The 17,184-nt window shown below is 38.0% G+C and overlaps 1 protein-coding gene across 6 annotated transcripts in view; it reads left to right on the top strand.

The window, feature by feature from the left end:
• The window catches only part of LOC118749232 (RINT1-like protein), a 148,021-nt gene that overhangs the window by 17,153 nt on the left and 113,684 nt on the right, over positions 1-17,184 (top strand). For 5 of the 6 annotated variants that reach the window (XM_036484026.1, XM_036484022.1, XM_036484020.1 and 2 more), the window contains exons 4-5: positions 14,519-14,639; positions 14,701-14,810. The exons of the other annotated variant lie outside the window; for it this stretch is intronic. In XM_036484026.1, coding sequence (XP_036339919.1) covers positions 14,519-14,639; positions 14,701-14,810 — 231 coding nt within the window. The remainder of the gene's footprint in view (positions 1-14,518; positions 14,640-14,700; positions 14,811-17,184) is intronic. 6 annotated transcript variants of the gene reach the window in all.

Here is a 17,184-nt window from a genome sequence, read left to right as displayed (position 1 = left end):
ACGATTCGTCGTATATTAAAGTAGTAGAACGCGCTTTGGGGACCATGGAGGAAGCTTCCAAGTCGGATATTTGGGATGACAGCAGTTTCGTTACAGCAAATGGACGCGAGTGGCACACGAAGTTCCCTACATTAGCTGTCGAATTTAAGGCGGAAGTATATAAACTTATACTGAGATTCCAAGAGAAGGAAACAGAAGCAGAAATACAATTTTTGTAATGTTGTAGCTACACATGCATGTATATAATTTCTTATTAATTCAACTTTCTTTCGATATTTTTTATTTTTCCATTCACTACTGAACTTATACTCGTAATTTCATTTTGATAATATTATTTTTTCAAGTAATGCATATTTATATGTACATATGTATTTGCAGACAAACATATGTACTTCCAAAATATGTGCAAGGTGTAGGAAATAAAACACTCGCACTTCGGATTTTGAAAGTATATTTACGGTCCTTATATTTCTTTTTTTTGTCGTTTGTGTTTTTAAAAATATTTCGTTTCAATATTGTGTGCAAGTAAAAGTACATCATTACGGCTGTCTTCTTAAACAAATTAATTCAAAGCATCATTATCTTGCATTTCTAAATCATTGTAAAAGTAAAGTTCAATAAGCGGAACCATGCAGAAATACCAATTTTAATCATTCCCACGACAGCCGGTTTTACGTACCGGAATGACTCGGGTTTTACCCGACCAAGGGCTGCTGTTTCGGCGATCTAACCCCGTTTAGGTCGGCGAAGTATCTCAGAAGTTGCTCGTCCATAGGGCTACATTCACTACGTATTCTTCTACTCAGGGCTGGCATCGAGTCAAACCCAAGGGCCAGAAATCGACACCTGCTGTGTATGCTAGAGACGTCTACACCACAACTCCACCTCAGTCAAGTGTAATGCCTGCGAGGGGTGGAGTCACCTTAGAGTCTGCTCAGGACTACGGACACATCGACAGTGGACCACGTCGTACGTGGCCCCCTGTTGCTCAAACAGAGCAGCCTCCACGGCTAACCTCGGTCCACCTGAGCAGCCTCACACAGTCACCACAGCACAACCACATAATAACACCACAGACCATACCACAGCCACGACAGACCACATAACACACACAACCGCACCACTACCCACACGCCGCCGCCGACAACTCCTGGTTCCCCCTACAATCTGCACGGTAACCATCGCAGCAGTGCACACAGCCAACGGCGGTAAGAACACACACATCCCTTACACCCCACATCACGACACGTCTCCCGAACCACATGAAGCTCCTTCAATTTTACTGCAACGGGATACGGAGCAAGATTGAGGAGATAACCGTCTTCATGTGTCGGCTTGGTATATTGATAGCTGCGGTCCAAGAGACGGAAGTCGAGATCGCGAGCGAGATAATGGTGGTGGCTTAGCGTTCATCACGCACCACACCGTGCAGTATCGTCTTATCGAAGCAGACATCGACCGCAGGGATACCACCCTAGAATGACAGGACATTGCTATCCGGTCAGGCGATGTTGAGCTCGAAATATTTAACATATACATATCACCCTGATACAGGTGCGCTCCTCAGAGGTGAAAACCGTATGGTAGTAGGTGACTTTAATGTGCACCACGATCTTTGGCACTCAAGCCTGTCAAACGATCGTAGGGGAACAGACTTGGTTGAGCAGATAGACGATTCGACATTCTGCACAATGAACGACGACGTACCCACCAGGATTATGGGTAACTGCAGTAGCTCGCCAGACATCACCATAGTCAGCGCTGGTCTGATAAACAGCATAACATGGCGACCTATGCTGACTTTAGCATCAGACCACCTACCCATAGTCATCTCGATAGATAAACCAGCCGACTTTGCCTCGCCAAACACCGCACCTATATCAACTTTTCTAAAGCTGATTGGAAAGGTTACGCGGAGTTTACCGAAAACACCTTCACAGCGCTTCCCACATCAACCGACGTCCATCTCGGTGAACGTAAGTTCCGCAGCTCGCTTCATACCGGCAGGATGTATAACGGACCCACGTCTAAACTTCCCTGCCGAAGCGGCTGTTCTAGCCGATGAGCGTGATAGCCTTCGTCAGGCCGATCCCGGAGATCCCCGTATCAGGGATCTCAACGCGGAGATTCGGCAACTAGTAAACGTACATAAGCGGAAGAAGTGGGAGGAGCATCTGAAGACTTTTAGCTTCACCTCTGGTGTGAGCAAGCTTTTGTTCAACCGTGAGGTCGCTGTCCAATCCGACGAGGCACGACGACAGAGTCGAAATTTCCTTCGGCGACCATGCTTCGTCGGACCCGAAGCGACGCGCGAGCTATTTTAGCCGGCGGTTCATACTGCATCCTCAGGTGGACAAAGCCAAGCGTCGAGTGACCAGAAGGCTGCACAAACTGCCAACAACCTGTGCCCCCCTTGCTTTCACTTGCGGTGAAGTTCAGGTGGCCATCCGGAAGGCGAAAGCCTCCAAAGCCATGGGTCCCGACGGAATATGCATGCTGATGCTGAAAAATTAGGGTCCTGTGTGGGTAGAGTACCTAACGGAGGTCCTCAATTTGTCTATGGCCACTCTCGTCATCCCAGACATCTGGAAGGTGAGGAGAGTGGTCCCACTGCTCAAACCGGGGAAACCTGCCAACAAAGGAGATTCTTATCGTCCGATAACACTCCTTTCCCCGGTAGCGAAGACACTCGAGGCCTTGCTACTCCCGTATTTCACAAACAACTTGACCCCAGCGAAGCATCAGCATGGTTTCCGTAAAGTGCACAGTACAACAACAGCACTTAACGCCATAAACACTCAGATAACTCGTGGCCTTAACCGAAATCGTCCATGTGAGGGAACGATTCTAGTAGCGTTGGACTTGTCAAAGGCGTTTGACACCGGCTGCCATTCCACGCTATTAGAAGATATAAGAGGCCTCCTCTCCCCCACAGAGGCTCAAACGGTGGTCGGCAAATTATCTGAGTGGTCGACACTAGTCGGTAATGTTTAGAGACAAAACGAGTAAATTCAGGAAAATAAAACAGGGGGTTCCACAGGGTGGTGTCCTTTCCCCGCTACTGTTTAACTTTTACATTTCAAAGCTCCCTCAACCACCAGAGGGAGTCTCGATTGTCTTACGCCGACGATTGCTCGATCATGGCGACTGGGAATGGAATTGATGACCTGTGTTCGAAAGTAAACGGGTATCTCTCCGAACTTTCTCGCTTCTTCACTGCAAAGTGTCTATCCCTCTCCCCTACGAAATCCTGTGCGACCCTGTCCACAACCTGGACGAAGGAGGTCAGGCTACCGCTGGGAATTCATGTCGATGACACACCAATTCCGACTTTGAATAACCCCAAAATACTCGGAGTAACAGTTGACAGCCTGCTCTCCTTCTCTGCGCACGCAACCGCTATTGTCAATAAAGTACAGAGCCGCAACAAGGTCCTCAAGTCGCTAGCCGGCAGTACTTGGGGCAAAGACAAAGAAACGTTGCGGGCAACATACAAGGAAATAGGCCGGCCGGTTTTGAACTACGCAGCGCCAGTGTGGTCGCCGGGGACTAGTAGTACGCAGTGGACGAAGCTACAGACTGTACAGAACACCGCACTCAGGACAGCGACAGGATGCCTCCTGATGTCGCCCGAACACCATCTCCACGGCAAGGCGCAAATGCTCCCCGTAAAGGAGCACAACATAATGCTCTGCAAGCAGTTCCTGATCGGGAGCCACAGAAGTAGCCACCCAAACAGTCAGCTGCTTGCAGAGGAGTCCTCGCCTAGGCACGTCAGGAGGCATCTATATGAACTGACGGACGAAGTCCAGAGGTTCATCAAGCAACCTTTGGACCCGTCAGCTTACCGACTGGCCCTGAACGGCATTCACAGGGAGTCAGTCTCGAGTTATGTAGACTCTAGACCTGTGAATGCCGTTCTAGGCATACCGCCCCGGACACAGACGAGACGGAGCTTCATCTGCCTCGGGAGACATGAACGACACTAGCACAACTTCGCTCCGGCTACTGCAGTAGGTTAAACTCCTAGCTGAGTAGACTGAATGAGGATGTACCAAATGAGTGTCCGGCATGCGGAGAGACCCCACATGACCCGAAACATCTCTTCACATGCCCGGAAAACCCGACAACCCTTACGGCCTTGTCCCTGTGGACCAACCCTACAGAAGCTGCACACTTCCTAGGGCTGCCGTTAGTGGAACTTGACGACAACGACTGAGATACCAACCGTCCTGGGCAGCGTTGTTGTAGCCGCTACAACAACAAAAACAACAACCAATTTTAAATAAAGTTTTGCAATTTGGTGTGGAAATAAAAAAAGACGGATGTTTTGCATTGATGCGTTTAAGAATACAGCCATACTGATGTATTGGTACTTACAACTTTTACTTAAACTACAAAAAGATGACTTGCAATTATTTTTAATAACGCAAACGACAAATTTTGTGATATAATATGCAGTATTTCAAAAGTAATTGTAATCACCGTAGTTATACCTTTATAATCCGAAGTGGGAGTATTTTAGTACTGACGTTACTTATTTTATAAGAAGCAAAGCATTATTTGTACGTACCAAAGTACTTGAACTTGTGTAATGGTACTGATCACGATATGTGTGTGTATATGTACATAAGTATGTGTGCTGCTAGGTACATACATACATATGTATACAACTGATAACTCCATTTTTGATATTTGCGAGTTTTGTTGAGTAAATTGTGAGAAAAATAATAGGTACACGACATTTTGACCAGTTTCTACTATTTTTCTTTTATTTGTTTCATGCTTATTATTTTTTATAAAAATACAGCTAATTATCTAACAAAAACCATAAGTCCTAATTTTAAACTTTGTGGAAAAATTAGAAAAATTCAACAAATGTTTACAACAAAAACAAACTTTTTATTAAGAATTTCTAGAAAAATTCTAAGTATGCAGTTCTATACCCCATTAAATGCTCAATAAAGTGCAGATTTGAAGTGACGAATAATTCGCGTTGATTTTTTATAATCTTTTTTGCTGAGGGTATCAGGCATTTTCTTCCGCAGTATGTTCAACAATTTTGTTCGTATGGCGGAAAATAATACCACCGGCAAACAAATTACCTAAACTCAACGCGAGATCTAGACACTTGAAACTTGCACTTTATTAAACTAGATTTTAATGGCCTATAAAACTGCATAATTAGAATTTTTCTAAAAGTTCCTAATACAAAGTTTAGTTTTTGTTGCAAAAATTGGTTGAATTTTTATAATTTTTCTACAAAGTTTGAAATTTGGACTTATGGTTTTTGTTAGATAACTAGCTGTATTCAAAAAAAAAAAAATAATAAACATGAAACAAACAAAAGAAAAATACAAAAACTGCTCGGAAGCTATTGTTTTACACATGACTGTATGTATGTATATGAAATGTCAAATGCAAAATATGTACACACCTTTCCAACAGCAAAAAAATAAATGTGAATTAAACAAAATACTAAACCGTTTAAATAAAATGCGTTCATTTCTATTGTATTTCAGTTTTTATTTATTACAGCTTTGAAAACATAAATGTATGTAAGTTTTAATGTAAAAGACAAATTCCCAAATGTGCATACTAATTATACATATATACATAGATATGGGCTATACTTTTACAAAAAAGATAATAAACATTCAAGAAAAAAAAAATATAGCCAAAATTGGTAAAAATGTTGAGGTGCGATCTTTTGTAGTAGGCTGTACATTCGGGGGATCCAAAAATGCTTTTAATGCACTCAGCCCCTAGGATTGTTCTATGTCGAAAAAAGTATACCCCCATTTTTTTATTTTGAAATCAAACAATATTTAGAGATCGCTCAAAGTTTTCCATGTATTTTATAAACTTTTCGTAGAAATGGTATAGAAATCCTGAAAATCAATATTTTTCGATTGGAAAACTCTGGTTTTCTTCAGAAGACTTTCAATAATAATATCCAATTGTTTATTTAACCATTTTTCCATAGTATCTATAATTTATAGGTTGCCAAAATCCCAGAAAAATGCAATGGTTGGCCCAATAAAAAATCGCAGGTATTAAAAAATTGTAAAGTAAACAATTGGGTATTAGTATTGAAAGTCTTCTGAAGAGAACCAGAGTTTTCCGACCGAAAAATATTGTTTTTCGGGAATTCTATACCATTTCTACGGAGTTGCTTTTTTCATATAAAATACATGGAAAACTTTGAGCGACGTCTAAATATTTTTTGATTTCAAAATAAAAAATTGGGGTATACTTTTTTCGATATAGAACAATCCTAGGGGCTGAGTGCATTAAAATTCTGACTTTACTTGTTTTGGACCAGCCTAATGTACTTGCATGTAAACTCAAGTGTTTTTATAATAGAAATTATTGATAGTACGATATAAATAATTTGTTAGAAATTTCAAGTTCAATTTTAAACAATTAGTTGGCATGTAGATAGTAAAACAAAGTTTTTAAAACCGTTTAGTACATTTTAATACTTTACCCAAAGGGAGCGAACAGTTTGAATTAAAAACTTAAAAAGTTTGAAATTGTGCCTGAAATTTCTAACCGTGCAATGAGCGAATACAGATAAATATATTTGAAATAAAGAATTTAATTTAAATGTTTAATGAAGAATTGTCCTATCGTACTGCCAAGGAACTTCCCCGTGTGGGGTCATAAAATAATTCATATATTTTTCACGTACTTCCAAAGCATTGTCTGTGGGTCGACCGTTGGCACCACTTGGCCCCGCCCCACCTTTCGCAATTATGTACTGGTGGCATTATAACCATTTAGAAAAAGGAAAATGATAAAATAACACTAGTTCACTTCTGAAACTAATTTTTATTAATGTCCAAGTAATGGGAATTATTGTGTATGGTGTTATTGCATGCATCCCACCCATAGTGGAATTTACCAGGTGCTACTGCTTTATTTGAAAATTTGCCTATAAAATGTGACTATAAGGCAGCCGAATGTCAGAAAATAAAGCCAGAAAGCCGTTTTATTACATCATCTGTTTATTGCGACATGGTTCCATGCAAACATTTTAAGGTTTTCCAGCAATGTTTTTAACATATTAAAAAGCATGCAAAAAAAAATTTATACAAAAGCACTATGTCCAATATGCGGAGCAGTTTTTAAAGACGATGCTTTTCCTATATTTTGTTAGGCTTTTCATAAGTAAAAATATTTTGTGAATATTACTTTCTTCATATGAATTATATCACATTTTTTGTTTAATTCAAGGCCTATCAAACGGTGACAGGTAATAAGGTCAATGGAAATAACATAACAAAAATTTGGAAATAAAGTCATTGACGCTATTTCCTCATTCAAGTGGAAATAGCGTCAACAATGCTTAAAGTATGTCGATTCATAGAAAAAAATGTTGTTCATACATTAAACATTGCCCCGTAAGTGTTGCTTTTTAATAGATGAAAAAGGTTATTGCCTAATCCTCAGTGTTGTGATATTAATCCACACACAATCATGAACTACCACCAATTAAAAAATTATTAAAAAAATTTAAATTACGAATATGTAAAAACACGAATCGAAAAACTAAACGCCTGCGCACAGCTGGAATACGAGAAATATTTAAAGAATTGTTTCCCCAAAAATAAAGCGAACACTATTAAATTGAAGAAACAGTCCATGTCCAAAAACATCGGAGGAACGCTGAAAGAATTCTTTGTTTAAAATTACCATATTTTGAACGAATTCGGAATGTCTAAGGTGGAAGAGAAACCAACCTTTCTATAAGGAAACAATTATAGAAAAAGAATTTTCTTACACTGTATTCATGTTTCCGCCAGAAATTAGTGACGACATCATTTAAAAGCAGCTAAGGAGAATGACGACACTATTTATTAGATGGCACATTCAACGAGCCAATGTGCGAAAATGCGGGTATAAACAATTATTGATTATTTAATATCGGAACCGAGATCATATAAGTTAATTGATTGGTTTTCACACACTTTTGAAACACAAATTATATGCTTTTTTACTGCAGACAAGTTGTTGCCCCAAAACACAGCAGAAATCTTCCAATCAGGGCTGCCAACTATCCTTAGTTATAAGGTGCCATATTGAGGATAAAAAAGTGCCAAAATGTTCAAATAGAATAAAAGTGCCAAAAAAGGTGTCATTCCTTTTAATCATTCACATTTAGCAATAAAATAAAGCTACATTTTCCAAACAAAAGTGCAATGATAAAATGAGATAAACCTGTTGAATAGCCTTTATAAATTAGAAACTTTTAGTTGAGAAAAAGAAGTACACGCAAAGGATTTCACAAAAATGTATTGAAATGTTATTTTTTTTTACAAAAGTGCCATCTTGGCACTTTGTGCCAAATTGAAAATTAAGTGCCATTTGAAGTAAAATAGGGACAAATGGCACGGTTTGAGCCAAGTTGGCATCCCTGCTTCCAATAACTTACAAATATAAAAAGGTTAAATATCGAGGGCTTGAATTAATTAATACCCTCTATCTGCAATTTGCACAAAAACTAATTTGTGATTTTAGAAACCATCTGGGACTTATTACCTGTGGTTATATAAGGTAACATTAATATCGCTGATGACAGTTAAAGCTTAGGTGGATTTTTATATAGAGGGTATTATTGAATATAAGCCCTCGATGTTTAAAATATAGAAAAATTTTATTTCAACGTATACAAAAAATAAATCTACCTGCGTTACAGCACGGCGGGAGACGGGGAAGGGGGGCCGCGGCGTAGCGTGACGCGCTCGCGCTCGCGCCCCGCGTACCGCGCGCACCCCTCGCGACCGGCGCGCACAGTGTGGCGCGCTAACGCGGGTCGCCGCGAAGCTAAGCAAATTTAATGTTTGAAAGAGAAATAATGTCAATGGATTTTATTTCGTTTTTAAAAAGGTAATAATGTCAATTGACCTTATTTCCGTTGATCTTATTACCTGTCACCCTATCAAACAGGTTTAGAGCATTTGAGCAAAAACAACATTTGCCTGTATTTTGTTGTTGCTTCTGGTATCGAAGGTGCCAAAAACTGTTCTGATTTTTTTCAAGGCGAATTTATATAAGGTGGTGTTACTAGCTCAGCTGATTTTGTGTATGTGTTTCGCCGCACGGCTTCTGATATCAAATTGAAAAATTTTGTTTGAATTTCTACACACACTCTTACAGATTTTGACAGTTTATGCCGCCAAAGCAAAAACAAAATACATGTAAATTTTTGTTTTTGTACTCCTGCTATCACCTTATATTAATTCGCCTTGATGTTTTTCTTCTGCATCAAAGCGTGCCATGCGAAATACGAAAAAGGTAAAAAATTTAAATTGAAAAAATGAAAATTGTTGCAACTTTCTTTCTTAGTAAATTCGCTTCTCGAAGCATTGATCCATCCTGAGCCAGGCCCAGTAATCAGCGGTTGTGCTGCTGAGTTGGGCGAGCTTTCCAAAAGCTGCTATTTAATCCCTGGTTTTGTATGGAAAATGATTCACATGCAAATAGATTTTAACAATTTAGAATTTTTATGGGAAGAAATGTAAAATATTTTATATTTTGAAGAACAAATAGTTTGAAAAAATCAAATCAGCTGCTATACTGATATTACCTGTTCAATGTGCCTTGGTTTAATTGTATTTTTGGAATAAACAAAGTTCTTTTTCCTTCTGTCAGTAAACTGTTTTTTTACAAATAGTACAAATAAGCAATGGGAAATAAGGCACAATTTTTTTTATTTCCAACCTTTGTTGGAAATAAAGCAAAACTCAGATTTTGGTGTTATTTCCCATTTAAAAGTGAAATAAAGCAAATTTTGCGTTATTATCGTTTGTGTTATTTCACCCCCACCCTTTCATATAGTCAACATGGATTTTGCAAGGGCAAATCAACTTCTACAAATTTACTTGAATTAACATCCTATAGCTCCTATATAAGCATTTAGGGAAAGCAAAACTGTTGATGTTATATATACTGACTTCAGTAAAGCATTTGACAAAGTGTGCCACTCGTTGCTCATCTATAAACTTGATCTTCTTCGTCTTCCACCTAATTTTCTACGTTCTCTCTCTCTCGGATCTCTTCATACCTCTATGATAGATCACAAAGGGTAATGTTTAGAAATACCATCTCTGACGTCATTGATGTTACTTCAGGAGTCCCCCAAGTTAGCCACCTAGGCCCGGTTCTGTTCTTGCTTTTTATAAACGATATTTCTACAGATATGTCGGCCGCTGTGGTGTAGTGGTAAGCAGTGCGCGCTTTCACTCATCAGCACATGGGTTCAAACCCTGGTCAAAGCAGCATCGCCAAAAATATAGAAAAAGGTTTTTTCTTAACAGCGGTCGTCCCTCGGCAGGCAATGGCAAAGCTTCGAGTGTATTTCTACCATGAAAAACAGCTTCTCATAAAAATACAGTCGCCGTTCGGAGTCGGCGTAAAACGGTAGGTCCCTCCGCTTTGTGTGACAACATCAAGGCGCACGCCCCAAGTCTGAGAAGAAGCTCGGCCAAACACTAACATATGTGTAAGCGGCAATCTAAAAAAAAAAATTTCTACAGATATACGATTTTCCAAGATTTCAATGTATGCAGATGATGTAAAGCTTTATAAATCGTTCGTTTCAATTAAAGAAAGGTCTTTGCTACAATCAGACTTAAACAGCATGGCTTACTGGTGTAAAGTAAATCTTATGTCTTTAAATCTTAAGAAATGTAAAGTAATGTATTTCGCGCGAAGAGCGAATATGTAACCATAACCTGGAACAGGTATACAATTTTGTGGTCCTTGGTATCACAACGGATCCTTAGCTTAATTTTAATCTTCTCATTAATGAGGCAGTCAACAAGGCTAAAGGTGTACTTGCATTTGTGAAACGATGGTCAAAAGAATTTTGTGACCCTTATATCACTAAAACCCTCTTTACAAGATTAGTTAGACAGATTCTGGTTCGGTGGTTTGGAATCCTAGGTATTAAATTTTCTCAGACAAGATAAAATCAATTCAAAAACAATTCCTACTTTTTGCTTAAAGAAATTTCCGTTGGGATTCTCAATATAACCTCCCGCCTTATACGAGCTGATTAAAACTTATTAATCTTCCTACACTTGCCAGTCGCAGGCAAATGCTTGGTACAATTTTTATAGTTGAATTACTGACAGGTTCAATTTCACGTCCGCTTCTTCTGGGCGAAGTTAGCCTTAATATTCCCTCCCGGGTATCAAGAGACTTTTGTCCCCAATTTCTGAAAGCTCGTAAAACTAATTTTGAATGCACGACCCACTCCTTTGCTTATGCCAGGAGTTTAACTCTCATTCCAACACGTTTGAACATAAAGACATAAAACAGCTGATGAATTTAGTTCTGTAGCTGAACAGTTTTAGATCTCGACACATAACAAACTCCTGCCTATCGTGACTCGGGCGAAAATTGAAAACACGGGTTCCGTACGTCATGCGGACTGCCCCCCTTGTGCGGATGGGCGGGAATGGAGGGTAAAAACCGTTGGGTGTAGCGGGGAGTAGTCCTGACGCTGTCCGGAAGCATCTGCTCAAGGCAGCGTTTTTTTCTTTGTTTTTTTCGGATGTCTATCCGTATATAGTCAGCCCATGTTGAATTATGCCCCCAGTGATAGCTCTGCAGATGGAAATTGCTGTGTCTATGTGTGGTCCTTTCACTCTGGTGCAAAAGATTTTTAGGAGATTGTTGACTTTTGAGTTTATCGCAAATGGCGTTAATGTGTTCGTTCCACGACGCATTTCTTGAGAACGTGACTCCCAGGATTGTCAATTTGGTTTTTAAAGCAATATATTTATTCCTGAGAGACAACACTTGTGTTTTCTACAAATATGTTAAGCTTCTGCTTTGGTTAGTGGTATTACCGCTCCTGTATTTTTATCCCATTGCTGTATTTTATTATTGAGGTCACTTAGACTATTGTTTATTTGCTCTGAAGAACCAGAGGAGAGCGCAAAAATGTTGTCTGCGTATATCTCTATATAGTCAATACCGTCTGTGTTTTTTTTTTGTCTGCTTGATTAGTGAGCAGGAGTATGCTGTGAATAACACAGCTGATAGGGGAGAGCCTTTGGTAAATCATTATCAAGATTTAGGTATTTTGAAATAAGGCCATCAACGGGAACTGATAACCTCCTGTGTGATATGAACGAGTAGACTGTTTATAGAACTTGGCTTGGTAACCCCTAACTTGCCAGCTCTTCTATAGTCACTGTGGCTGTGACCCTATAGAAAGCCCTTTCTATGTCTTCTGAGAGTACGACACTGTGGTAATTTCTTTTTATATTACTTTTGAGCACTGTTTCCAAAGTATGACAAAGGGTGTGAACCCCGTGCTGTGGTAAGAAGGCGTGTTGCTCTGGAGGGAGAAAAGCATTAAAATTTTCGCGTATTTTCCGGGCTATGATTTTATCAAAAACTTTCGCTAATACCGAGATGAGTGAAATGGGACGACACTCTCCACTGTGTTTGGACTTGTAAGGTTTAGGGACTAGTGATAAAATTGCAAACCTCCAATAGTGCGGATAGAGGATTTGCTATACAGTCGGCATAGTCGGAGCTTAAGCTTAGCTTATTTTGTCTATTCCTGGACTTGTGCCTTTTGAACTTTTTCTTGCTTCAATAAGGTCTTTTAATGCTATCTCTCTAAAGTGCTAGGTTAGGCTTATGTTTTCTTTAGTAAGTGCCTCAACTTTTAGATTTTGTTTTTCTTTTATTATTTGTTGGTCGAAGATTGATCCGAACCAAGGGAGCTCCAAAATCTTGCAAATTAGTCGGCTATCGTCTGCGGGTGTGTTATACATTTGTCGTTCGTGAATATCGGTGGGAAATTTGTGTTCTGTTTGGATTTGGTATTTCTTATTTTTCTCCATAAAGTTCTTGTGTCCACTGACGTGTTAAGCGAATTTACAAACTTTTCCCAAGTATTTTTCTTTGCTTGTTTGCATGACCGGTGTAATTGTGCACATAATCTTTTGTAATTAATTAAGATAACTTGGCTGCGTTTTTGTTTGTACGTATTCCACGTAGCGTTTTTCAACCAAGCGGGTCTATTGTGATTACTTATCTGTTTTTGACTGACATCGATTCGTTTGCCGACGTCCTAATAATTTTCTTTACATTCGCGGCTTTTTGGTTAATATTAACCGATTCAATAAACTTACTATTTATTTCTTCGGTTTTATTTGCAAAAAGTTCCCAGTTTGCTTTACCATCCACAAAACCTGGTTTAAATTTTTTTAAGCCAGTAGTGATACCTTTAAAAATGAAAATTGGGAAGTGGTCACTTCCTTCTAGGGAAAATTTCCAAGAGAGCACCGATGCTAATTCTGAATCAGCCATAGCGACATCCACGGCCGTGAGCGTATTTTTGGTGTTTAATAGTGGTGTCGTTAAGACAAACCAAATTCTGTTTTGGACTCGGCCAAAATCGCTTAGGCGGTTACAGCGCCAATAAAGAAGAAGAATAAGACTATTTTCAATTTCCAAGCCCAAAAAATGGTTGGGCGGGAAGAGATTTTTGGTCATCACTGAGACGAATGCTGATTTGGAGGCCTTGAAAAATCTATTATTTGGAAAGAATTAAGAAATAGGAAAAAGCGCTCGACGAAACGGGGTGTCTTCATTGTCAAAATGAAGTCAACTCTAAAGTTAGTTGCAGCTTTTTGACAGAATTTTCAATGGAATGCCGTAGGGCATTGGCAATTTTGTTTTTTTTTGTTTTGTTTCTTTATACATTGAACTGACTTTTACACTGTATCGACAAAAATAAATAGTGAGTAGCAGTGTAGCTAATGCATTTTGAGCTTTTTTTTCTTACGTGATCCATAGCAAAATTTTACGAAAAACATGTATTCTAGTTCTGAATAAGTACGAATTAACACACTTTTAGGCGAATGCAACGGAAATGGTTTGGGGCAGAAATATGATAGGGAATTAGAAGTGTGTTAAGCAGCGATTTAAAAATGAAGTTTAGATAAGGATAAATGCAATGAAGGATAGATGAATATGTAGACGAAGAGAGGATAAAAGAAAATATAAAAATAAAAATATATACGTAAAGACCAAAACAAAATAAAGGTGAATTTAAATGCTTAATATAAGGACGAAGGTGAAGGTACATCTTAAACCCTAGTGCTGTGGTCATAAGCAATAACCGCCTAAGTCGACTTAAGAGAGAATTGAATTATATATGCTATCGTATTCTGCAACTTCTATTCCATGTATATGTGAAATCCCCATCTCGCCAGCTAGGCTATTTAAAAAGTTATAAACGAGGATATTTTGGTTTTCCCATAAGGATAACATTGCGATTTTTACACCTAAAATTCATTCTCATACCTGCTAATCACAAACAGATTTGAGAACAAGTACCTAAGTATTTAATATTCAAATTTAAATGCTTTAAATACTGGCAGTTACTCATAAATTAGATTTTCTTTTTTGATTGAAGGGAAGCCTCTAATAATAATTTTTTACTGTTTTATCGTATGTTTTGATGATAACAATTCATTTTTTTTAGCGAGCTGGAATCCATTTTGAAGTCAATGCGTTGGGGTTATAAAGAATATGATTCATTAACGTTTTCACCAACCCGAGATAACGTTTCAAAAGCTCAGCTACTGGCCGAATATTTGTTTCTAGTAATTTTTATTATAATACGTTAATATATGTATGTTTTGCTACATTAATAAAGTATTTCAGATTAAATCACCTATCGAAGAGACCGAACCACTGGAAATTATCACACCAAGCATTATTTGTCAACCAGTAAGCACTGTTACAAAGCTGTTGCTGGCTCCATATCGACAAAGGTATGTTTTCGGAATAGCTAAACATTTTAATTCTCGAATTGTACTTCTACCAAAAAAATTCTTCTCATAAAAACCATTTGCCATTTGTGTGGCCAAATACTTAACAACAGGGCCTTAGGCAGGGGGTGTAAGGGGTTAGATGTGTCACCGAATCCTGAAGCTTAAGCCCGCATGATGCCACGTTTTTTCCTCTATTTTTCATTTGAGATATCGACAAAAACTGACGAAAGTCAAATACAATAAAATACTGTAAAAAAAATATTTTTTTAAAACAAGCTTTTATTTAACCTGTACATTGAAAGGAATAAAATGAAGTAGTGTAACAAAAGATTTTTTAGCAAGAAAGTTTTGTCAAAACTGCACTAAAATGAATAAAATAAATTAAATTAAGGTCTCGTTAAAGTTTCTAAAAGCCATTTAGTGAAAGGAGTTATTCAAACTCTAATGAAAATTACTAACAATTTGTACTAATTTACTTCGTTTTTAAAAAAGCTTGTCGCGTGAATAGCAAACCGGCATTTAAATATCTGCATACATACATACCTAACCAATTATGCATGTACGCTGAATTCGCCGACAAGCGCTCTTAAAAACGATGTAAATTAGTACAAATTGTTAGTAATTTTCATTAGAGTTTGAATAACTCCTTTCACTAAATGGCTTTTAGTAACTTTAACGGTACCTTAACTTACTTTATTTTATTCATTTTAGCGCAGTTTTTACAAAATTTTCTTGCTAAAAAATCTTTTGTTACACTACTTCATTTTATTCCTTTGATTGTGCACTTTAAATAAAAGCTTGTTTTTAAAAAAATATTTTTTGTTTACATTATTTTATTTTATAATTTCTAGTCCATTTATAAAAGCGTTGTATATGGGTGTTTCCACCGGAAGGTCCACCACGACAAAAAAAATAAAAGTTTTATATCTAACGTATTTACGGGCCGATTTGTCTGCTTTTTAAAATATATACTGGCTATGTAAGTAGAATCATGTTTGCATAAAATGGTCTTCCTAGGTGGTGCCAAGGTCGAGATATTTCGTATTTATGGTCCGATTTGGTTCGAATTTGGCGTATGTGGTTGAAACATAATAAATCATAGATTTCTGACTGAAGCATACTCCAACTTCGAAGGCACAAAAGAATGATATAAGATTTTTCTTGTGTAAGGGTCCTTGAAATCACTGGCATAGCGTCGCAGAAAAGCTAAGTTAGCATAAGCCTTCGGAATAATAAAATTAACGTGGTTACCGAACGTAAAGGACGAGTCGAAAATAACTCCAAAATCCCGAAACATTTACTGGTGTTGAGACGCAGTTTATTTGGGAGAGCCCAATCAGTAAGAACGTTCAAGTCTTCCTGCAACAACAATGTATCCGATAAACAGGAGATTTTACGGAAGAGTTTCAAGTCGTCTGCATAGATTAAATAATTTGAATGTTTAAAGCGTAGACCAACATCATTAATAAAAAGGATAAATAGAATAGGTCCAAGGATGCTGCCTTGGGCACACCAGAAATTGCCATAAATGTATAGGATTTAGTATTCTCAATTTCAACAAATGAGGTTCTGTTTGACAAATATGATTTAAGCCATGATAGAAAAGTTGAATGAAAACCCAAATTTTCGACCTTCAACAGAAGTAATTTGTGCGAGACTGTCTCAAACGCTTTCGAAAAATCGGTGAAAATTGTGTCAACTTGATACCCACTTTTAAACGCGGAAACACAAAACTGAGGAAAACACAGCTAGATTCGTAACCGTTGACCGTCCACCAATAAACCCATGCTGACATGGGTCTATTATTCCTTTAATAGCAAAGGCTAGCTTATCTGTAACTACTGTCTCAAAGAGTTTGGAGCATGTCGACAATTTAGATATTGGCCTATAATGTCTTTAGCGATATCAAGCAAAGTTACTTGTTGATCATTTATGATCTCACTCGAATTGTCACAATGCTCAATTGTTTTTTCGGCATTAGAAAAAGCGAATGGAGGCGGAGAACAAACAGATGTACGCGCTTAACCGCACACATTTCGCAAAAGAAATGTTTATTTGTTGTAAGCAGAAAATCGAAATCGTCAATTGAAAATTTACACATTTTAATTGAAAGAGGTCGTTGCACTTAGCACACAGCACTTTCTGCTTATTGTTACGATCAACTTTTTGACCACAAGAACACGGCATACTGAGTACGAATTTATTTATTCAATTGTATTCAATTTTATAATCGTTTGCTGGAAATTAAAATTGCTAAGAATAATTTCCAACAATAGAGTCACTGTCTCAAAGCATAGATAAAGCACGAATTTAATTATGAAGATTAATGTACAGATCTCGGCACAAAAGCTTGCTTTAATAGTATGTCGAAAAG

Source organism: Rhagoletis pomonella, unplaced genomic scaffold (assembly GCF_013731165.1).
Source record: "Rhagoletis pomonella isolate Grant_MI unplaced genomic scaffold, Rhpom_1.0 Rhpom_scaffold_00014, whole genome shotgun sequence".
NCBI classification, from domain to species: domain Eukaryota; kingdom Metazoa; phylum Arthropoda; class Insecta; order Diptera; family Tephritidae; genus Rhagoletis; species Rhagoletis pomonella.
Note: the sequence above shows the minus strand (reverse complement) of the source record. Positions and strands in the feature narration are given on the sequence as shown.